Below are 24,430 nucleotides of genomic sequence, written 5' to 3' on the forward strand. Positions count from 1 at the left end.
AAGAGAAAGATCTTTGTTGACTTATTTTCTATGCCTAAACAAAGTAAATAAACAAACTCTTTTTGTTTTCATGACTGAATAAACTGAATAAACAAACTGACCTCAAAGGACAACACAATTTCAAACTGTTTTACTTTGTTTATATTTGGCGGACCCCGCCACCTTTCTATAGCTTCAAACAGTGTTCTGTGAGAAGAAAATATTTCTGAGTTTGGATTTTAGGTCATTTTTATCATGAATATAAAAATTCTGAGTTTGAATTCTTCTCCAGAACTACACAGTGCCCCTTTAACGAGACATTTGCTTCAAAGAGTTGCTGGAGATGCAGTGGGTTTTGTCTTTGAGACATCGATCGAAGGAGGTTATAAAAATCTCAAAATAGCATTTCATTATGAAATCCATTTTGTTCCTTCTTACAGCCTCAGCTTGGTTAGTTTTCCCCACATTAAGCCACACAATAATATCATCTCCACCTCAAACTTACTCAAGGTTGCCCACAATAAAGCAAGTAATACAGAGCATTGACAGCATACCGTGAATGTACTCCCTGGGGAGAGGGGTAAAAATGCTGTAAGTACACCTGACAATAGATTACAATCCAATAAACACCAAAACCACAAAGCACAGAAATTACCAATAAATTGAATCAACACCCTGACACAGCCTCAACAAAGTATTGAACATTGTAAACTTCACAAAGGTGGGAGTTATTGCCGAGCTATTGTGTTGGGTCACATAAGATTATACTTGTGTTTGTGTTATTGTATCGAACACCTTTACACTAGTGTGGGACTGTACATCAGATAGATGATGCAAATATCAGTGATAGATAGATAGATAGATAGATAGATAGATAGATAGATAGATAGATAGATAGATAGATAGATAGATAGATAGATTAAAGGGTGACTCCACCAATTTTACACATTAACATTTTCACATTTTCCATATGTGAAAGACGATAGTATAAAGCCTTTGTGGCTCCAGAGGGAGCTGTGTGTAATCTGAAAAAATGCCTCCAATGATGTCACTCGATGGCTAAATTGCATTGTGGGTAATGCAGGCGCCAGGTTTAGAACAGGAAAAAGAACGTATGGAATAAAAAAGGTTTTGATCATTTGTTTTAAAACTGTCCATAATGAGTCCAACAGTTTTATGTGAGTGCAATAAGACCAGTTGACTGCTTTTCAAAACCTGGAATCCACATTACCCACAATGCAACATAGCCACTGAGTGACATCACTGGAGGCATTTTTTCAGATTACATGCAGCTTCCTCTGGAGCCAACAGAGGCTTTTCTGCTACTTTTTCACATATGTAGACCTGTACACATGCTTTAATTTCTAAAATTGGCAGAGGACCCTTTAACTAATAAAGTTGGACACCTAAAGCTATCTAAAGATTACTTCAACCTCATGTCGTAGCCCCACCTCATTCTTTGGGCTTCCTTGCCTTGACATTCGCCACGCTGCCAAAAATACTGATGGAACAAAAAAGAAGAAAATAAAATATATTATGTGTAATGAGGACAAAAAATGCATAATGTACTTTATTTAAATATGTTTAAAGCGCTCTGGGACCAGCTATACGACAGTTTGTGCAATGAGGCATCGGCCTTTTTTCACAGCGGACTACTTTTCATATCGGGGAAAAGAACAGGTGTTACTAATAACACTAACGGTGGCTCCGTGTTATTCGTGTGTCCCAGTGAGCCATCAGTGTGACAATGAGCCAGCATGCACATTATCAAGACCCTGAAGCAGCTAAGTGGACTAGTGTGCTTTTCCTACTGTGACATGTCACAATGTCTTCTGTTAAAAAAAATATAAATAAGTCTAATGCAAATTGCATTTAAAAGGAAAGTCACTTGGTGAACTTTAACTGAAAAAGGTCTCTCTTTAGAGAGTTTAAACAGTATTTTTTTCTAAGGCAAGTACAAGGAAAACCGCAGGTACCAGTGCATTTTCTCATTATATCTCCATTTTGTTATGAGGACAGCAGGGCTTGGTTTTACATTTCTTTTCCTATCAGAATGTAAACTGAAGGCGTCTGCATTTTTATCAAAATGGACACTTTTTATGTGAGGTTGACACCCAAGCAAGGAACAAATGACACCCAAGTTCCAAAACATTCAGTTCAAAAGTGATTCACACCTTTAGAAAATGTTGCACGGATGACTTTTCAGTCTGGATAAATGCACTGCTTCATGAGAGAGTTTAGAGATAGGCTATCAAAATGCATTCACATTTGGCAAATTGCGAAATGCGTTAAAATAGCGTTTCTGAAATCACACACACACACACACACAAGCACACACACACACTCTCTCTCACTAACAAACATGTCTGTCATTGAGATGGTGAATAGACATGATTCAGAAGCACTATAAGTAGCTCCTGCATTTCACTGGAGCAGCCCAATTAGTGTGTGTAGTTATGTCACGGCTCAAGCATCAGCATGGATCAATACAATCATTACTCCAATTTCCCCTCTTGTCATTAACACCCGCACAGAAACTTACTTCCACATCTGCATGCATTCACACAGACGTGTGCAAATCCTGCGAAATGGGAAATACTCCAACCGCTCGCCATTTCTCCCCTGGAATGGCGCAATATGTGCTGGTTTTGATGAAAGATGGAAATGCAGGGAAAATTAAACGCTGTCACACTTTAGTGGTTGTGGTGCACACACACACACACACACACACACACACACACACACACACACACACACACACACACACACACACACACACACAGCTTGAAATGGTGGCACATTCATTCAGTGACACCTGCATCTTGTGTGATTAACAGGAGGCTCAAAATGGGGAAAAATTAAATACTGTCAATGCACAAGTTAATAGCCTACTATACTCTCAGTTACATACCTGCTCTCTCTCTCTCTCACACACACACACACACACACACACACACACACACACACACACCATATCTAGAAAGACACCTGCATCGGGCTGATATGAGCTGCTGTGTGTGCATCACTGCAAGGACACACACACACACACACACACACACACACAAATTGTAGCTGCTTATTTTCATCTTTCTCTTGGTCTCCCCCACCTTCCCTCCCCTCCCCTCCCCCTCTCCTCCTCTCCCTCTCTCTCTCTTCTGTTTCTCTAGCGAGGCCTCTACTGCACATGCTGACATCAGCAACCAGCAGCGCCCCCTAGACACCCCCCTCAACCACTACCACCACCAACACACACCAACACACACACACACACACCTAGCACAGGAACCGTATATCAAGCAAGTCCCACGCGACTGTGACATGAAATGACTAACAAATGTGACTGATGGTGATCAACGGTCTCATAAAAAGGGGGGCGCTGGCTCGTGCCCCCTCCTCTTAATTAACCATAAATTACATGTCCAGCATTTTCTGTCACCCCCCGCAGCCTACCTCACATGGGGCCTGCTGATGGATCCGCTGTTACACCTCTGTCATTGGGGCTTTAACTCAGGGAAACATTCAGGCGGACATATGAGTGCACATTAGGCCTACCTGATCCTCGGGCCAGGCCTACAGCAGCACCTTTTTACTCACTGCACACTGCCAGGTAAAGGATATGGCCATTCGGTGATCTTTTTGGCGTATTTTCTGACGAAGTTATCCTCACTGAAAATGAACAGCGAGCGGTTGACAGTGAAGCAGTTCTGGCGCACGGGGATGGGGTTATAGAGGGCCATAGTCCGGGCTCTCTGCGCCATAGACTGCTTGTACATTCTCTGGCCCCCGGGCCCTCCAGGTGGACCGTGGCCATGCCCGTGGCCGTGTCCGTGCCCGTGGCCGTGACCGTGTCCGTGTCCGTGGGGTCCTCCTTGCCTGCTACCACCGCGGCCGCCCGGGCCCCCTCCGCCGGGCCCCCCGCCGTACCTGGCCGGCACCTCATCTCCGAACCGCGCCATTCTCTGGACACCGAAAGCCAATCTTCACGAAGCAGCAGCGGAGAAGGAGACCAATGCTCAGCTGTGCATCCACACAACATTACATCCCATCTGGATCAGAACGTCTCATATGCACAACGGGTTGTCTTGTGAGCGTGTGCTGAGCACCTGCAGCCGGCGAGCGGTTCTCTGCTGGTTTCAGCAGACGAGGACGCCCATGTACCGTCTCTTCTCTGTGCGTCTCTGCCAACGGCCAATTGTGGGTGTGAGGAAATTAAATGTGTGGTCGGTCGGCTGACTGGTTACACTGTAAGGTGGTGCTGTGGGGTGTCTCAGTCTCAGTCGGTTCTGATGTCCGCGTACAGCAGGCTTCGCCCCCAACATGAAATCACGGGGAGACTGTGGCGAGTCAACATGAATGTTTCATGTTCTCCATGGTTCATGCCTGTATCAGAGCGCGCCACAGCGTCCCGCACCTCTCTGGATCGTTTATGTCTTTACTCTCATGACAGCGTGTAATGACAATCTCGGCGCCTCTTATATCACACGGGCCTCGGATAATAAATCAGATTGTCGAAAAATAAATCCGAAAATACCGATCAGTAGTGTAGCTGCGGCTGTCGGCGGCGTTCAACTTGGCGTGTTGGAAAACGGTCGCGCTTCCGAAGACTTAAAAGGCATCGGGAAGAGAAAAGCTACGATTATTTATTTATTTTTTTTCGAAACATCCGCAATGTTTGGCACAGTGTGTGGCAATAATGTGACTCCCGCCACCTCACAGCTGTTTTAGCAGAGCGCTCCGACAAGCCTTGAGACCGGGAAAATGGTGACATTTGTTAGTAACGCGTCTTATTTCAAGAGTTCACAATCTCGAGTAGAAAGGAGAGAGAGAAAAATACCGTTTTCCCCTGAAGCGTCGGTGTCATTGTTGTCGAGCGCTGTGGTATGGAACAATTTTTTTTTCTCTCAAACGAATCCGATCGCATCCTCCCTCGTTGAAACCATCATCCTCTCTCCGTCACCTGCGCGACCATCCAGGAGCTGAGCAAGGGGACACACGGACGGCGTCGTCAAAGACAAGGGTATGACGGCCGCTTCTCCGCCGTCTTACACCCTCTCATGATCTTGCTCTGGCTGTTCGAGGTGCAGCAGTGCCGAGAAAGTCCCTCACCATCCCCGCCCCGAAAAAAGTCTACCTCCGTCCGCACTGATGAGCCCGAATGTCCTGGCAGAGCGTCCTTCCTCTCTCTCTCAGTGGAGTATGGTAGAGCTCTCCTCACGGCCTCCTCTCTCTTCGTCCAGCGGCCCCAAGGGGAGGAGGAGAGGGACGGACGGACGGACGGACGGATAGATGGATCGGTGAATGGAAGGAGACGCACATAGAAAAAAAAAAGGGAGGGGACCGGCTGTTTCTGTGGAATTCGGGCCGGAGTCTTGCCTGTAAACTAAATAAATCGCACCGCGCGCGAAATCGCCGCCTTTCAGTGTGTGTGAGCAGGAACGCGCGGCTGCTCGCTTCTGCAGCCGCAGCACATGACGCACGCAGCTCGTCCAACTTCTAGACGTATGTCACGGACAGAGGGATCGTGTAGCGCCTGTTTATTTTGAGGCGCTTCAGTCGGACCTCTCAACTCCCAGTCAGTTTCAGACAATGCGTTAAACAGCCTGTTGGCTCAGAGGGTGAGGTGACACCTGACTGCTGCGCCTCTCATTTCCTTCCATCTTTGTATGCGTTTCATAAAGACCCAGTAAGCATGCTTATTATAGCCAGATGCGCGCGCGCGCGCGCGTGTGTATGTGTGTATGTGGTGGAGAGGCGGGGTGTTGGCATCATGCAGCTCGTGCAAAGATACAGCTGCAACCCAAACTGACAATGACGGCGCGCACGGGCGCGTGAGAAGAGACACGCGCGTCAAGAGTGTGCGCGCGCGAGTCTGTGAGTGTTTGTTAGGGAAGGTGGAGGGGGGGAGGCTATTCTTAGCAACAGACATTTGGAAATTAATGGACGAAGAGTGCTCTCCTCCTCTCCTCCTCTCCTCCTCTCCTCTCCTCTCCTCTCCCCTCCTCTCCTCTCCTCTCCTCCTCTCCCCTCCTCTCCTCTCCCTTCCTCTCCTCCTCTCCTCTCCTCTCCTCTCCCTTCCTCTCCTCTCCTCTCCTCTCCTCTCCTCTCCTCCTCCTCCACCAAAACACCGGTGCCTGTTCACGGTGCGACCATATGTTTTGCGCAAAGATTGTCAGTGGCGTCACACAGAGCAAACAAGGGCAAGGTGGATAGACAATAAGGACTGCAGTCTTATTTTCTTGTGGTAATAAATCTGAACACCACACTCATTCCGGATGTTGTCATTTTGTGAGTAAAACATCAATCTGTGAAACCATTTTCTCCAATCAGGCGGTTCCTGCATATCGATGGTGTTTCCATCTTTGGTGATCTTATCGGATTTTCTGCCAGAGCGGAGAAAGATGGCAAAGAGTGGTATCATATTCAATGAATGTCATGAGTCACTCACAACTACACCGGAAGAGGAGAGGAAGGCTGCGGGCCAAAACATCACAGGGCAACATTCTCTTAATCTATTATGTGACCTAATTGATTGACTCCAGAAATAGGCGCCTCTGTGAATGGGAAATGATCGTCCATACACGCATTTAAGGGTGACCGCGAGAGTTAATTCACCTCTCCGAGAGACTGAGTCAGGAGAGGAACCTCGCGCGTGAGAGCGCCGATCGATACCAGCACGACCTTAAGCGTCTATCCGATATGTCATAAAGGGATCGTTTTGCTTTGTGTCCACTCGGGCACGGATTCAGGCCGTGAGAGCGAGACTGACCCCACAGCAAGGGCATGCAAAAACACACATTGTGATAGATAGATAGATAGATAGATAGATAGATAGATAGATAGATAGATAGATAGATAGATAGATAGATGGACATAACCACAATGCTAGCAAGTACAATCAAGTCAGGACCACGGACAGAACCATAGGAGCAACACTAAAGTCCAAATGTCACGGAAAATTCAGGACCATGGACAACGCTGCAAAATCGACACTAAAGCCATAAAGGGGCACTGTGTGGTTTTGGAGAGGGAATTCAAACTCAACATTGTAATATTTACAATATTAATCAGGTAATAATGCAAACTAAGAAATGTTTATTTTTTATAAGTGAATAAACAAGCTGTTCTCAGAGGAAAGTCAAATCCCCACAACACTGTTTGAAGCTAGAAAGGTGGCAGGGTCCGCCACATATAAACAAGGTAAAACAGTATGAAATTCTGTTGTCCTTTAAGGTCAGTGTGTTTATTCAGTCATGACAACAAAGAGAGTTTGTTTATTATCAGTCAATGATATTACAATGTGCCTCCCAAAACTACAAAGTGCACCTTTAAGATTTAATGTAATTGACAATTCAGGACCAGGGACAGCACCACAAAATCAGAAACAATGTGTCCCTAATCACTATCTACCCACCACATAGTGGACTGTATGGTGAGTTCGCCATTTTGTAGCGCTGTCCGAATGTATAGAGAGATTTATTATACCATATATAGTCATAGTTGACTCAAAATATCCCACAATGCATCGTGAAAAGTAGTGTACAACTGATGGTCACTCACCAAGCATTGTATACCACCATGCATTGCGCTGGAGAAAAAAAAAAAAAGACATAACCCTGCTGTCATGGACAACTCAGGACCAAAGACAGTGGTGAAATTTACAGCTTTTAAGACCAAGAACACACAAATGTGCAACTCTCGGCCCAGAATGCGTGTGTGTGTGTTTGTGTTTGTGTCCGTGCACCTGCAGTTGGTTTGTCAGCAGGATTACACAAAAACTACAGAACTAATTTCCTCGAAACTTGGATGGAGGATGGGTCTCAGCCCAGAATAGACCCCATTAACTTTTGGTGTGGCTCCAGGAATTTCTTCTCACTTCCGTCAACCTTTTCAAGATTGAGCATTTTAAAACATTTTTGTTTATTTCTCGGGGAATAATGCATGGATCTTGATATTGAAAAAACCCCAGCAATATTTAGGTCTGAGTTAGTACAAACTGGGACTGTTGGGCCTTGGTGGAGGTAGGCACTCTGCCGGGTACTGTTCTAGTTTATCGCTGTTTTACATTTGAACGATGTTGCACTTGCTACAATGGATGCACGTCTCATCGCAGCTGTTTAAAGAAATAAATCTTCAAACGAAAAGCAGTTCATGATGCAGTGCATGGCCATTTATTTCATTCTTGATTAAAAAAACAAAACATATATTCCAATTTTGCAGGCTGTTATACTGTATCTGTGTATGAGTGTGTTCACAAATGTGTGTGTTTACACTTGGGTGTAATGATCTGTGAAATTATCTATTGCCCTTCAGAGCTGGAGCCTTTGAGGAGCAGCAGCCTTCTGTCCAAACCTGTTATTCCACACAGCCAGCACACGAAGCACTGAAGACCAACAGCTCCAAGGCCACCCATGCATAAAACACTGTTACCTCACAAGAACGCATACAATGTCTCTAAAGAAGAGACAGAGACACATGATAAACTTGGTCTATTTATATCATGTTTGACTGAGAAAATGAATGCAACATGATCGGCTATCTTTGGTCCGGGGCACTGTCTTTGTGAGGCAGCCTGCTCTTGATGAGGACTGAAACCACACCACAGGATGTTTTCTTTAAGACGAGTATGTCCGCATAATAAATGACCCATTCTTGATTAAACAAGTTCAAAATGGGTTCAGGTTGATGATGGGTAAGTAGTTGGATTGAACAAGATGTTCCATCTCTTATATCTACGGCCATGACCAGGGTTGGGTCAGGTTGCTGGATACAAATTACATGGCAACATCTGTAATGAGTAAGGTAATCCATTGGATCACCAAAAATGAAATATAATCTGAATTCTTTTAGATTACTTTTGGATTACAGGTGTACTGTGTGGATCCTACAACACGTGGGATGCTGTTTCTTTTGCAAGAGCAGCACTTGCTCACAATGTTCATCTTCCACTTTCAATGTGAATAAGGAGGTATGAATATTCCATCATTAAAAAAAACAAATATTAGTAGAGTCACCGTTAACGAAACTGGCAACCTGAGAGGAGTAACTTTTATATACTGTGGAACATATTCAGCATATTTACATCACGTCATTTAAAAAGGTTTGCTGATTTTAAATGCTTTTAAAGACGTAATCAAAAATGCGATCTATCAATGTAATTGTAATCCAATTACTGATTTTCTAATTTTCTGATTCTGGATCCATAAAGTTCCATGTCTGTACGCTCGACCATCTGTTACTGTCCGCTTCATATTTTCAACAAAACTTCTAAAATTGTATGACAATGCTCACACTTTTCAACAGAATGTACAGGATGGAGATTACGGGCCTGTTTCAGAAATAATAAGTGATTACCTTCCAGTAATGTTTTACATTCTGTTGGATGCTGAAAGCTGCGGGGAAACAATGGAAATGACAATCACAACTCTGAAAAATAAATAATGATCCAGCACAACCTACAATAGGGGATGATGCTCAAATGAACTGAGATACCAGCACTGAGGATTATTTGCATTTACGTCCTGTAAACGTTACTTCTAAAGTATGTTTAGACTTATATGCCTTTATTTTGTCAATCAAATCCCACCTTTAGAGTTAAAGGACTCTGGATTGTTCTCTGTTGTTTTTTTCCTTCTCCGTCAGATGTTCAAATAGTGGGTAGCTGTGAGGCTGGTGCTCTGAGGCGAGGGCCTAAAAAGGAGTGTCGTGACTCAATGATTCATAAGGCTGAATAATTCAATGGCTGAATGCATGTAGAGCACTCCGCCCCTGCTGAACTCGGTCCTGCACAGACCCGATGCAGACTTCATGCAAACCTCTGCAAGAGTGGTCCGCATCAAACACAACAAACTGCGGTTAATAAAAAGAAACACACAAGTTAATGAAATATTACTCTGCGCGTCAGAAAAAGCTATCTCGCCATTGTCATAACACACATGTTTACATAACCAGAGTGAAGGTAAGGTAGGAGAAGTTTCAAGTCCAGCCATAGGAAATTGGGTCAGGTGCTGTATTCAGTTTAGTTTGGTTTAACACAGCAAAGAGGAAGTGTAACATGGTTTAAGGCATCCACACTACAACAAAACTGAAACAAGCTTTAGGGGATAATATGATCATGAAGTGACTGAGCACATATATAAATCACATGTGTATCGGACAGAGCCACACATGGAGGGTGCAGAGCAAGTGGTAAGCCGTACTTTCATACTCACTCATCAGCAATCAGGGGAAAAGACCTGACAAGCAACTCTGGTGGAAGAGGAGGTGAGGGCGGTCATGAGCTGGACCGACCACGCTGTGTGTACGTATGTTAGCACCAAGAACTCTGCACTGATTGTATGAGCATCAGGATTTAATTAAACCACCACAAGTAAAAGTACTCATAATGCAGACTCATGACCCATTTCAGTATAATGTGTTAAATTATATCATTGGATTATAATTATCGATGCATCGATGTGTTCAGCACTTTAATGTTGTATCTGGTTAAAGTAAAAACATATTTAGAAAGCTAATTTTAATGACAGTTTAATATAATAATCAGAAGTTGTAAAAAGTATTTTAGTATTTAGTATTTTTAGTACTTAAGTAAAATTTTGAAAGTATCTGTTATGACATATACTTAAGTGTTGTAGGGGTTGACGGAGTATCGACCTGGCCGGTTATAAGATCCGGTATTCTATTCTATTTCTGATTATCAGAATCAGTGGCTCTGATTATTATCTGATTATCAGTTTAAAATATGTATTTAAAAATGCACTAAAACATGAAAAAAGCTAAGTAATCAAATAAACGTAGTAGAGTAAAAAGTAGTATATAAATATTTGCCTCTAAACGTAGCAGAGTGGATAAAGTAGCAAAAAATGTAAACACTCAAGAAAATTAAAGCTATTTAAGAGCGTTCCTTGAGTAAAGTTACATATTGTTTTCTGACTTTTGATGACGTGAAACCACTGAAATACTTTTTTCCTGCACACTGACGCTAACATGTATGTTTATTTTTTTAATGAATGAATAAACATAAGATAATTGAAATAAAGTTTTAGATCTTTATATTGTGAAAATATATGTTAAATCTTATTTAATGTACCCCACCAGTGCTCAGGTGCGTCCTCTGCAATAACAGTGCTACAATAGCAAGGTCTCAGTCCTACTTTGTTCATTTTTCATGATTTCTATTTTTTTTTTTTATTCTTTTATGCATAAAGATCTTAAAGATAATCTTATGGTATCCTGTCTTCTTGGTGCTTATCATTGTGGGGTAATGGGAGACAGGTTTCACGCATGCACCCTCCAAACTGACCATTGCCAAGATTTTTTCTGGCTATTTTCAGTTTAATTGCATGATTCAACAGACGGCATAATGATGCCTCCAGGACAGGCTGACTGATGATGATGCAGCGAATCGTAGAAGCTTTAAATGAGAGCACCAACTGGGAATTAGAATGTGAACCCAAAACACTCATCATGGCTGGATGAATGTAATGCTGGGGGCAGCAACATGGCATCCAACAATAAAATGGGCATCGCATTGGTTGTGTGTGTGTTGGAGGAGGAGGACGGAGGGGGGGTGAGTTAGTTTTATTGTGGATGCTCACTGACCGAGACCAACAGTCGGCTCACAGAAGGAGCACTAATAATCCTTGTGTATGTATGCAGTGGATGTGTTCGGATGTGCATGTTAGCCTCGTGCTCACATGTATCAAAAGCATAATGTGTCTACGTGTGTGTGATTTAGTGGACAGACCAATGTGTGGTGCACAAAAATACACCCACATTTCCTGTCGAAATAAGCACGATGCATTTTTAAACATCTAGAATAAGTAGCACAGCTGGTCCTGTGATGAAACCTCTGTTTTAAACATCACAGATTCCTATGAAGGTAAACGAGATGGCTCATTTTCTTTGTCTACCGCTGGTTTATTAACAGAGTGTTTGTCTGTAAACAAAGCAAAAGAGGGAGCAGAGGAGAGAGGGTGGTAACCTGTCCTTAAAATATAGGCCAACGTCTTTTTTTCCCTTTTTTCTGAGGGAATCTCTGGTGGGGATGAAGTCACCATTTTATCTGCTCTCAGAACTCTCTTCTTTCTTTTTGTCATTCTGTTTTTATTCTGTTTCAAATCTTCAAATATTTTAAAGGAGTTCCTTCCTGCCTACCTTTCACTCTGTGGGCCCATAAGGTACACAGAAAATACAGAATAAGCTACTTCTTCTGTTTTTAATTCTGCATCTATTCTATTTGTTTCCTATCATTTAAAAAAAAGATTTCTTTTCCTAGATTTTTTTATACACTGGTCAGTTCAGAGATTTGGGGCTATTTGCTTCAATAACATGTCTTCTCTCAGACTACTGAAAAGAAATTAGAGCCTGACTGATATTCAGTTTTTCAGGGCTGATCAATACCAATACAAGGAAGTAAAAAATTCCAATATCGATTTACCGACTGATAGGAATGATCCCTAAAATGTGTCTATCAGACGACTGTGACTAAAGTATCGAACTGAGGCAGGACATTTATAACGTAACAATAAACTTTATGGTCTAAAATGACATCAGTGCACTGAAAAAGTAAACTTAAATAGGAAATGAATCATTCTAAACACCATAGCATATTGTTCTGCTTCATTACGTCGCATATACAACATATACGCAGATACTGACATATCTGTCATAGGCCAACAGATATATTGGTCAGGCCTCGAAAGAAAACATTCAAAATACACATTTAGGTGTTTACTTTAGTTCAGATTTCTGTTCTGCGCATTTATACAAATTACTGCATATTTAATTAGATAGCCTAATTTGTATATTTAGATAAAACATCAGAAAAATTGTAGAACAAAAAAAATAATTGTCTCAATATAAGTAATTAACAGGGGAAGTTTCGTGGTGAAAAGCTAAATATTTTACCCTGAATTATCATCTATCTACCATTCCTTTCTGTCTGTACCTTTGCTGTCACTCAAGTGTGTTAGATAGTGAACAAATAGGGTATTAAAATAATGAAATTATTCATCTTAAAAAGAAAATTCAGGTACATTGTTCAAGATCTTCGTGAGAGCGTTTTGTCCACACTTGGCAGTGAATGAATTAGAAACACCGCTTTCCCTTTGAATGTTTTACTTTGAAAGTGTTCACCAGATGTTGGCACAGCTGGTGCGGACAATGGACCTGCGCGCACTTACAATCATGAGTGTTCACTGCCCTCCAGTGGTCAAAGCGGGGAACTGCACCCGTCTGCAACACACCTCCTGCCTCTGTGCGTTCACATCCCAAAGCTGTGAGAGGAGAGAGAGCAGAGGGGATGTTTACACTCAGTCAGCTTCTGTTGTAGCTGAGCATGGAAGACTGGATATAAAGACAATACACAAACACTGTTTGCAAGCTGTTTGGCAAAAACCTCATAGGATTTAAATGTACTGACAGCAATTCAAATGTGTCCCCACTGTCCATCAGTGTGTGCTCGTCCAGCCTTCACAGTCATGAATCATTATCATGTGATATGAACATTAGACAAAGTCTACAGGTCATTCTAGACTTATTTAAAGCGTTTTACCGCTGGAAGACTACGTCCCCCAGCATGCACCGCGCTCCCAACATGGCGCCCCACACTACCGCTTGACTTGTGTCGACGGGACCACAGCGCGGCTGAAGGTAAACAGCAGTGCGTAGCGAGCTCGGACTGTCGGTGTCGCGGACGGGAGGATGAGGCCGCAGCTGGCGGTGCTGACGCGGGTCCACAGAGCGGCTCTGTGCTCCGGCCACACGCGCCGCCTGAGCTCCTGCGCCGGCAGCGGCCTGCTGCTCCGGCGGGGCGACGCTCCGATCGTCGGGTCGAGCCCGGAGCTCGTGCAGAGACTCGGCTCTAAGGTGGAGGTGAGGACGGCCTTCATCAGTGAGGAGGAGGAGAGGGCTCTGCTGCGAGAGCTGGAGCCGGGCCTGAAGAAGAAACGCTACGAGTTTGACCACTGGGACGATGTAAGTCACGTTCAGAAGTGGTAGAACAGACGCGTAGTTCAAGGACTGCTGCACCAGTTTACAGGCTTGTCCACCTGCAGCCCCCTACACATGGACTTAGTTCACTTTTGTCGGTACAGTGTGTTTCCCTGTTTTAATGTAAATCCCCTTTTAAGAGTGTCCTAGTCCCATGTAAGTGCATTTACTCAAGAAGTGTACTAAAGGTGCAGTATGTAACAATTGGCCACCTGTCACATTCACACTCCAAAGAAATTGGGGCAGCATAGAGCTGAAGTCACGCCCCTTCCTGTGGACCCCATGGGACCTTATTTCAGAAAAACTTTGTACGGTGGTGAACGGAGAAAGATAAATAATCTTTTGATCCCGCTTGAATTGTGCCATGAATCACACATATGATGTCTGTCAGTTGAAAAAAAATACATTTTCAAGTCAATAAACTCTACACGGTTTGTCGTAATTAAAAGTAATATACCATCTAGTTTTGTGTTTAACGGCTCGGTGAACTACATCGTCCCGCTCAACACACGTCAACAACACCAACATGGCCGTCAAGTAGGCGCAGAAGAAGGTGCTAAACAAAGGTGAAAATCACAATAAATCTGGTCATATTGACAACTGCAGTTATCTGAAAGGAGAGTTGGTCAGTTCTGCTAATACACAGGAGCAGCTCTACAAGGTCTAAGTTACGAGTTTTGGTGACTGTTCAACGAGACAGTTTCACTAACGCGACTGTTGGGTCTTTGAAAGTACATATTTTCAGTCTTGTATTAGTTTTGTTTATTTATTTATTTATTTTATTGGTGATAAAGTTTGCAAAACACACATACATATATATATATATATATACATATATGTATATGTATATACACCGATCCGCCACAGCATTAAAACCACTGACGGGTCACGTGAATAACATTGATCATCTCATCACAATGCGATATTCTGCTGGGAAACCTTGGGTGCTGGTATTCATGTGAATGCCACTTGACACGCACCACCCATCCAAACACTGTTGTGGACCAAGTACACCCCCTCATCACAACAACACTACCCGATGGCAGTGGCCCCCCAGCAGGACAATGAGCCCTGACACACTGCAAACACTGCTCAGGAACAGCTCGAGGAACACAATAAAGGGCCCAAGGTGTTGACCGGGCCTCCAAATTCCCCAGATCCGAATCTGATCGGGCATCTGTAAGACGTGCTGGAGCAGGTCTGACCCTGGCGGCCCCACCCCCCAACATACAGGACCCAGAGGATCCACTATAAAACGCCCTGGTGCCAGACACCACAGGACACCCTCAGAGGTCTTAAGTCCATGTCTTGACAGGTCACAGCTGTTTTGGCTGCACAAGGGCAACCTTCACAAGATTAGGCAGGTGGTCATAATGTTATGCCTGATCGGTGTATACTTAAAATTCCTGTGCAATGGTTTTCACTGGATCAAGGTGGCAAACAGTAAAAACAAAGTATTTCTGAACATCATCTCACAAAATGATACCATCATTGGGAGACAGAGCCACACACTCATGACAAAAGAATCATTCACAAAGGCAGCGTGTCAGAGTAATGGCCTTTAAATAGAAAGATAGTGTAAAAAGATAGTGTACTAATGTGTATGTATGTATGAAGTGAGAGTGACTTTATTGGTGCCGTGTTCGCTTCCCCACATTCAGGCTATTCACGGGTACCGTGAGACTGAGCGTGTGAGCTGGGGGGCGGCGTGTGAGGAGGTCCTGCATCGTGTCCGATCTGTAGCGTTTCCTGAGGGCAGTCCGCTCCTCGGGCCCGTGCACATTCTGGATCTGGACAAGACTGGCTACATCAAGCCTCATATCGACAGCGTCAAGGTAGGTTTCCCTCTTTTTTTTTTTTTTTTTTTTCAATCACTAATGTCAGGTTCTCACATGGACAATATCCTCAGCACTGTAACCCTCTGGAAAAGCCTCTTTTGTGGACTGTGCTGTTATCCCAGTTGTGCTCTTCCTGTAATTCTTCCTGTCCACTGTCTGATTTTTCAGTTCTGTGGTAGCACCATTGCTGGATTGAGTCTTCTGTCGGACAGTATCATGCGCTTGGTAAAAGAGGGTGCCGCCGATGAATGGCTGGACCTGCTGCTGCCCCGACACTCCCTCTACATACTGAGGTTCAGTATATACTGTACTGGAAAAAAAATATGTATTTGAGTGCTTTACTTCACAGCTCTACAACAGTATGTCAAAGGCAGTGAAACAACACATACATCCTCAAGGAGTGTGTTATAGTTGTGTGTCATACTCTGCAGGTTACTTATCTCCATTTTATACATACAAACAATTGGAGCTACAGTATGTACACAATCTTGAAAACTCAAACCTCATGTATCAAAAACAAAACTCCAGACTGGTAAAATCTAAGCACAAAGAAAGGAATTCTAAATTACATTTTCTTTGCTAAACTCTAACCACAAATCTCATCATTTAGCATGCTCAAAATCATAATACCATATGTGACTAGCGTAACATTGAAAGTGAAATTAAGCCACAGCTCTAGATGTATAATGTATTTAAACAATTATGAAAAACTGTAACTTAAAACAGTGCAGTCACGTTGTTCCATCCTGTCCTCCTCACAGGGACGAGGCCAGATATAACTTCACGCACGAGATCCTGAAAGATGAGGAGTCTGTGTTCAACGGAAAGAAAGTGCCTCGGCTGCGTCGTATCTCCGTCATCTGTCGCAACCTTCCGAGCTGACACCCACACTAACCTTTCTATGGTTAATGTGTTGTCACCACGTGCATCAGTGATGAAGTGTCCAGGACATTCACTGCTGTTGCAACAATCTACACTGTGTGTATTATGAAATATTGATTGGGAGGTCAGGTCACACCTGTCACAGTCAAGGATACTGAAGTGATCTATTTGTCTCGAATGTATTACAGTGTTCATATTTTCATTACAGGGATTGCAATCAACCGCTTGAGTCCATTATTAAGGGACTTCACTCATTTGGGCTTTTTAAGTTTTGCTGGTAAGCAGCAAGTTTCTACCACAACCTTCCACAACAACTACGCCATCTTGGCTGTAGTTTGAAAGTCATTTCAGTTACCTGTCACTTCTGGAGAGGATGTCAGTTTAAATGAGTCATTTTTGTGTGTCCCTCTAATTCTGGATAATACAGAGACTCTGTCTAAATAAGATTAAAGTGAACTGCAGTGAAGTGTGTGGATGGTTTAAACTTGTGTATGTTGCTCAGCTCAGATCAGTTGTAGTGTGACCGCACTTTCAGAAGATTAATACGTTAAACTATGCTGAGAGTTAGAAAAGCAACTTCATCACAGAGATGGAATTCGCTTAAAAAAATAAAATGTGAGAATCAAATCAGCAAATGAAGGCTGTCTTCGAGTAGTTTCTAAGCCACTTCTCAGGAAGGGAAACGAGAAATATCTAATCCTATTTAATGATGAATCCAAGTTTGAGATTTATGGCAGGGAGACAAGGAGACAAACAGGAAAGAGAATAATTGCACAGTGTTTCAAACCCGTAGTGAAACATGGTGGTGGGATTATTCAAATCTGGGGCTGTTTTCCCTTCTCTGGAGTTGGACACCTGCACAGAACTGACTCCACCTTCACCACGGAGAAGCAACAGTCCATTCTTCAGAGACATGCTACACTCCCCGGTTTGCATCTTTGTAGAGAGGGATTCATACTGCAGCAGGGTAATGAGCCCAAACACACCTCAAAGCTTTGCATGAACTACTCGAAGACCAAAGAAGACTAAGGAGTCCTGACTGTCTCGGACTCTCCTCCACAGTCACGTGACCTCAACCCCATTGGACATTTATGGGGCACGCATTGTGTGACACCACATGTAGCTGTCAAATCATGCTGGGATAACATGAAACATGAGGTTTTGCACAAACTTGTGGAGCCCATGTCAACTTGAGCGCATGCTTACCTGACATCAAATGGTAAGATATCCTGAAATGCACTGACTTTGCACTAAAACTGTTAAGCTGACATTATCATTTGTAATGAAAAAAAAAAGGATTACATTTGAAACAAGTATTTCGACTAGTAGTCTGACTGTTTGACCCACCTGTATTCGTAAATTTACCTTTATGAAATTTGGTCTGAAATACACGACTCAGCATGTTGTGTGAGTGTGCGGTAGGCTACATGCAGTATGTGATGTAAGAATGTAAAGTACTAATTCATCATGTGAATGAACATGAACATGTCTTTTATTCTGTTTACCTGATAGATTAAAACTGAAAAATCCTCATCAAGTGCGATATGTATGTTTTACTTTATTCAAAAATTAACTAAAATTATCAATAGAATGTTAAGAAATAACAGTTTTGATGTTGTTTCAAACACAACTGTGTATTTTGGTGCAGAGATATCCTCTGAAGTAAGCATGCTAACCAGCTAGCCCTTAGCCACTTTTTACCTCATGAGGTGATAGTGCTATCTGCTGTCTCCATATTTTTTAAAGCCAATCACATGAAAACAACAGGATTTCCAGAAAAGGAGACTTCAAAATTGTCAACATACAGTTACACTGAAACACAAGTGACATATAGGCTGGGTGGACATAAACGTTGTAGCAAGACGAAAGAACGTAGAAGATGTAACAAGACTGAAACAGACAGAGAGGGAGAATTAAATGGTGAGGAAAGTATAGTGACAAAGGCAGCGACATGGGTGACGTGACGTGACGTTCAGAAGCAATGGCTGGCAGAAATGTCCTTCAAACGGATGCTTTTCACTTTATTATACTTTACAGTACATTTTTTACTTTTAGCTGTGGTTTTTTCCCCCAAAAGTATTTATACTTCTACTCGAGTAAAGAATCTGATACAAATATTAATCTTGATATTTTCCATGGGATATTTTTGACATTTCAACTGTCTACTGTTTCTACTGCATTAATCACCTTCCCTCTCTGAAAAACATTATGTCAAAACTTACTTTAGTATCCACTAATCCACTTATCCACTGTTACGCGTCCTGGATGAAATGCCCTGATTGTGCAACATTTTGAATACGGCCAAACACCTGTTGAAAGACAAAGAATGACAGACTGGTCCTGCAGCCTTTGGATGTCTGTGATGACAGATAGCAACATACAGTACATACATAAGTAACCCACCATTGATGTTCACCTTCACTTCAGCCCAGTAACACAAAGGTAAGGAACAGGAATGCATTAGAAATGTGATTTTACCTTTCTAGTCCTAATTTATGGCAATATTATGTATTAGAGCACATGTATTTATGTTTATTCAATTGATGTATTCATGGTAATGCAATGAAATCATACTTTTTTTTATCATGAAACCTGTTTTCTGTGTAGTTTTCACCATCACAAATAGTGAAGATGGAGTCGGACACCAAAGCGGGGCCAATGCATGTGCTGGTGACTGGTGGATCTGGGATGGTGGGCAAAGCCATTGAGCATGTGGTGATGAAGGAAGGTCTGAAACTGGAGGGAGAGGAATGGATCTTCCTGGCTTCCAAGGACGCTGATCTTCGGTAATTAAGTTGCTTCAGTTTTATTTTTCTACCCGAGGCTGCCTGCAAACAAATGACATTAATGTAATTGATGGAGTATTTCCATTTTCTGTTACTTTCTACTCCACTACAGTTCAGAGGCAAAGATTGTGCTTTTTACTTCCCTACACTTATTTGATAACTTAAGTTACTTTGCAGATTCAGATAATAATACAACATCTTTTAAACAAATAAAAAATGAAGTAATATTATGGATAAGATAAAATGGCTAAAATTCACTAGCTTACCAGCAGTATATGTAGAAAGAAATGCCATATTAATTTACATATACTTTGCATATTAATACAGGTATAACTATTATTCAATTATAGATGTGCATTCTTTAACCGGTTCATCTTGTGAAAGTCATTTTTATCAGCTGCCAATTGCAGTGCAGAGCTTTTAAGTAAAATAAATTTGCAGTATAGCAAAGCTTGTCCAGTGGAAAGTTCCCTGACCCTGATGTTTGCAACACTTATGTAGTGATGTGAAGTGAGAAAGCACAATTCACCTTTTGGTGCAAAAGCGACCCATAATCCATATAGAAAATGGTCTTTTTTTTTTAAAAAATGTATTCCACCTCAGAAATGTACAATATCCACCAGACCTGGCATTGTTGGTGGTTAACTGGCTCATCCAAGTGATCAGGAGAACATATCATTTCTAAACTGTATATTTTAATTAATAAAATTCACATGTACAATTAAAGACTAAAATAAATGTTTCCTTTTCTGAAAAAGAAAAAGACATCCATTAGGCTGCTATCATGTGTGATGTTCGGAACAATCACAACAGGCCATTTTTAGTTGTCGTGTAGCTCAGCATGTCACGGTACAGAGGCTTTCACTGTCCAATGTCATAACTGCAAATGCATGTCCTTTTGAGAAACCTATATAGGAGGGATGCGAGGTATAGATGAACATTCCTGTCTGACCTGCTGGTCTTATGGTTGCTGTGAAATCAGTCATCCTTTTATGCGGTTGTCTCAACACTTTCTGTTTAAACAAGCATTTGAATTAACAGCGCAGTTCACCGCCCCTTCTCTCTCTAACTCAATGCTAGGTCACCCAGCAGTCGATCTCTCTTTCTCACTCTCCCTCTCTCTGCAATCAACTCAAACAAATTATTATTCAGTCATTCAGTCAAATGAATGGATTTATAGTATATAATATTAGGCGTTGCGGGTAAATAAAAATCACTCTCAGCATTGAAAATGTTTTTAGGAAACAAGACCCACGAAAGGGTTTCATGAATACTTAGGTGTCTTTGAGGATAAAATGTTTGAATACTGAACTATGAAAATTGTGTCATTATGCAGTACGGCAACATCGGGGTGGGGCGAGCCTCTGCCCCAAAAAATGTCTGTGCACATCTCTGGCTGAGCATGTTTGCTCTCATTTAGCTGCACCAAGAGCCTCAGACATGTAATGTGTTAGCTTTGAGTCTGCTCCACTGTTGTAGGGATTGACAACCTTGCTCAGAGGAACCTAAGAAGTTGAAAAGAGTGCTACTGATTCCCCTATCCAGACTTTCAGCACAGGAATTCAAACAGGTACCCCGAGGTTACAGCGATCTTTTTCTAACCTGTATGTTTTTCCAATCTCTATCCAACTTTTAAAAAATGTGGACAGAGATCTCGGGCAGACCAAAGCTGTGTTCGAGAAGCACCGTCCAACTCATGTCATCCACCTCGCTGCAAAAGTTGGGGGACTCTATGAACACATGAGGGACAACCTGCTCTTTCTGGTGAGACAATGATCTACTACCACAGCTGTCTAAAATGCAAACTGTAAACTTGTGCACGTGGTGTGGAAACATCTACGTTGTTTTTTAACTGCAATGGCCAGTCAGTGACAGTTTAACACCTTCACAGAACGACAACCTCAGAATCAACGACAATGTACTGCAAACAGCCCATAACATGGGCATCACCAAGGTTGTGTCTTGCCTGTCCAGCTGCATCTTCCCTGACAAAATCACATACCCCATTGATGAGACCATGGTAAGCTTTGGATTGAACCTGAATGCTCTTTCTTCAGGCAACACTCTGCCTTTAAACTAATCAGTTAGGATTAATTCTCAATTCTGATTTCTCTCAGTGACATTAATCATCAGTGTGCGATTTGAACAGAGCCATCAAAAGGCCATCGGTTTACTTCTACTTTATTTGTATTGCATATCTCTGTCATAGATACACAATGGATTACCTCATGACTCCAACTTTGGATACTCCCATGCTAAAAGGCTGATTGATGTTCAGAACAGGTAAGCAGATGTGCAGTGTAAACAACAACAATAAGCTTTTTTTATCAAAGGATTGGGCACCAGAACTACTTGGTTAGGCCTTGGCACCTCAACTAGGCTTTGATGCCAAAACTTCAAAGTTTGGGCTCCAAAACTACATGGTTGAATTATTCACCAACACTGCTTGGTCAGGTCTTGGGACCTCGACTAGACCTATGTTCCAAAACTACTTGATAGTGTTTAGGAACCACAACTTCTTGGTTGTGTTTAGGCACCAAAACTTCTTGGTTAGGCTTAGGCAATTAAACTACAATGTTAGGTTTAGGCACCAAAACTACTTGGTCAGGTCTTGGGACCTCGACTAGGCTTTGATGCCAAAACTTCAAAGTTTAGGCACCAAAACTACTTGTCTAGGTTTAGACATCAAAATTACAGGGTTAAGTTAATGGTAATATTATGATGGTTTGATTCACTCAGCGGGTACAAAAAACGTACATTGGCATTACTCAGTATGTTTGTGTCTATGTTGACAGGGGATACTTCGAGCAGTATGGTCATCGTTACACAGCGGTCATCCCGACCAATGTGTTTGGTCCCCATGACAACTTCAACATAGACAAAGCCCATGTGATGTCGGCGCTCATCAGCAAGACATACAAAGCCAAAAGTGAGTAAATAAGACTCACTAATCCATCTCGATACATACAAGCTGTGAGCAGTGAATAACACATAGACTCATGTCTCTCTTACAGTGGAAGGAACTCCCGTGACTGTATGTGGCACTGGAGCTGCAAGAAGACTGTTCACCCTTTCTTGGGTATGATATCTATGAGCTTTAACCTGTCATGTGCGTCTACTGTATAGTATGTGGTTTAAGAATGTAAGTATATGTCAGTGGAAAGCTATGGAGCAAATGTATCTCTGACTGTACTACGAATGAATAGGTATGATTACATTATAACATGTCAACTAAGAAAGCCTGCTAGGTCTCACGAGCTGTGTTTATTATCAGGACTTGGGCCGTCTGATTGTTTGGGTCCTGAGAGAATATGATGAAATTGAACCAATTATCCTCTCTGGTGAGTACAGTGCTGTGCTCACCCCTCAGCCAGCATTACTATGCCCTTCTGTAGATCTTTGTGATTGTGTGATACACCAAAGAAAATGGGGAAGTTGTTGCTTCATAACACAGAGATGCAAGACACAGTCACTACATGTGCAGTTAACTCATTCACTGTTCATTTCTTTTCAGTGGGTGAAGAGGACGAGATCTCCATCAAAGACGCTGTGGAAATGATCGCAGAGGCTCTGGACTTCAAAGGCGAAATAAAGGTATCCTTTCAATATCCCCAAGTGATCCTATGACTCTGTTGTTATTTCTAATGAAACTATGCTGTATGTAGCCTATTTAGCTCAAAACCCAGAGTTAATATCAGGTCTCTCTTTGACCCATAACATCAGTATGACACCACCCTGTCGGACGGCCAGCTGAGGAAGACAACGAGCATTGCCAAGCTGAGACGCTACCTTCCAGACTTCAACTTTACGCCCGTTAAAGAAGGTCAGAGTCCCCTGTACTGCGCATCTTAATGATACTGCTGTTGCTTTGGCATGAAATTACTTAAGTTTATCTAGTTGTGCTGCATATATGGTAACACAGAGGCAGCAGAACAAATCCATGAGGCTAATATCCAAATAAGTTCTAACATGTTGTGCTTATGATAATTTACATATTTAATTCTGCACTGTAAGTGAAGCAATCGTCATGAAATAACAAAAAACTGAGGTGCAAGTTAGTTATGTGGAACCCAAAATCCAAATGAGAGCTTTAAATAAATATTTTCCTGCACACTGCACCTGCTGAAGGTGACATGTTTTTGTTTTTTCTCTCCATCTAGGTATAAAGATGACCTGTGATTGGTTTGTGGCCAACTACAACAGTGCCCGGACATGAAGAGATCAAAATACCTTTTGGTTCTGGTGTCAAGCAGATTTATATCACTATTCAATATTGGTCTATTAATCAATACTGTACTACTCTCTAGTAATATATTTTAATCTCTGGGAGGAATTTCACATCAAGGTATCAATACAGGGGTCATAACCTAACCTTTCTTAAATATCTCATGAAACTGTTAAATGATTTGGAAAGAGCCTGATATTGAACCTGTATTACATACATGTATAACTTTTCTACATCTATTCTCTATCTTTATTATTTGTATTAAAATTTCAGATTCACATTTACTCGTTTTTGTATAATTATTGAAAAAAACACATTTCAGAATGTCCATATGAATGAGAAATAATTTTTTGCCATACCATGAAAATAAAACTGTAAATGACAGATGGGGTACAAACAGAAAAGCCTTATATAGCAGCATCACACCAAGTGTGCAATTCTTCAGAGAATTAGCAACTCTCAAAACTTCAACAAGGACAAGTTCCCTGACAGCACTCCCTTTTCTCTTGCTGGCAATCAGGAGTGGTACCAAACATGATCAGAGTCGATAATAACGAAAGGGGACATAGAGACCTGTTGTTGAGGGAACTACCATAGAAGCAGGTTTTACGTCACAGTCTGTAGACAGATTTTATCATTACAACTGCGTCTCAAGAGTTCAAGATGCAGTCACGAAACTTTACAGGCGTGTACTTGAGAGTTCCAAGATCGGTGTAATCCACAATAATGTA

The 24,430-nt window shown here is 42.1% G+C and overlaps 3 protein-coding genes across 16 annotated transcripts in view; 2 read left to right on the forward strand and 1 right to left on the reverse strand.

Moving 5' to 3' along the window:
- cacna1aa (calcium channel, voltage-dependent, P/Q type, alpha 1A subunit, a) overlaps positions 1-5,567 on the reverse strand; it is an 85,998-nt gene extending 80,431 nt beyond the window's left edge. For 10 of the 14 annotated variants that reach the window (XM_084370779.1, XM_084370776.1, XM_084370775.1 and 7 more), the window contains exon 1: positions 3,598-5,566. In XM_084370779.1, the coding sequence (XP_084226905.1) occupies positions 3,598-3,935 (338 nt within the window). In that variant the 5' untranslated portion in view covers positions 3,936-5,566. Of the gene's footprint in view, positions 1-3,597 lie in introns of all 14 variants that reach the window. The other 4 variants (XM_084370778.1, XM_084370784.1, XM_084370771.1 and 1 more) reach the window with 2 other exon arrangements.
- An 8,000-nt stretch (positions 5,568-13,567) lies between these two features.
- On the forward strand, positions 13,568-18,221 carry alkbh7 (alkB homolog 7). The gene is made up of 4 exons (XM_084372398.1): positions 13,568-13,953; positions 15,630-15,803; positions 15,975-16,099; positions 16,568-18,221. Exons 1-4 carry the CDS (start codon positions 13,681-13,683, stop codon positions 16,686-16,688), a joined length of 693 nt encoding a protein of 230 aa, XP_084228524.1. The 5' UTR covers positions 13,568-13,680; the 3' UTR covers positions 16,689-18,221.
- A 1,098-nt stretch (positions 18,222-19,319) lies between these two features.
- LOC311267628 (GDP-L-fucose synthase-like) lies at positions 19,320-23,690 on the forward strand (the record flags this gene model as incomplete). The annotated part of the gene is made up of 10 exons (XM_084370808.1): positions 19,320-19,474; positions 21,124-21,238; positions 21,366-21,494; positions 21,684-21,757; positions 22,270-22,403; positions 22,489-22,553; positions 22,749-22,815; positions 22,989-23,068; positions 23,198-23,297; positions 23,635-23,690. The coding sequence occupies 10 exons, from the start codon at positions 19,320-19,322 to the stop codon at positions 23,688-23,690; spliced, it is 975 nt and encodes a 324-aa protein (XP_084226934.1).
- Between the last annotated feature and the right edge of the window lie 740 nt (positions 23,691-24,430).

The sequence above is a fragment of the Pagrus pagrus genome (genome assembly GCF_965226575.1).
Source record: "Pagrus pagrus genome assembly, chromosome: 13".
Taxonomy (NCBI): Eukaryota; Metazoa; Chordata; class Actinopteri; order Spariformes; family Sparidae; genus Pagrus; species Pagrus pagrus.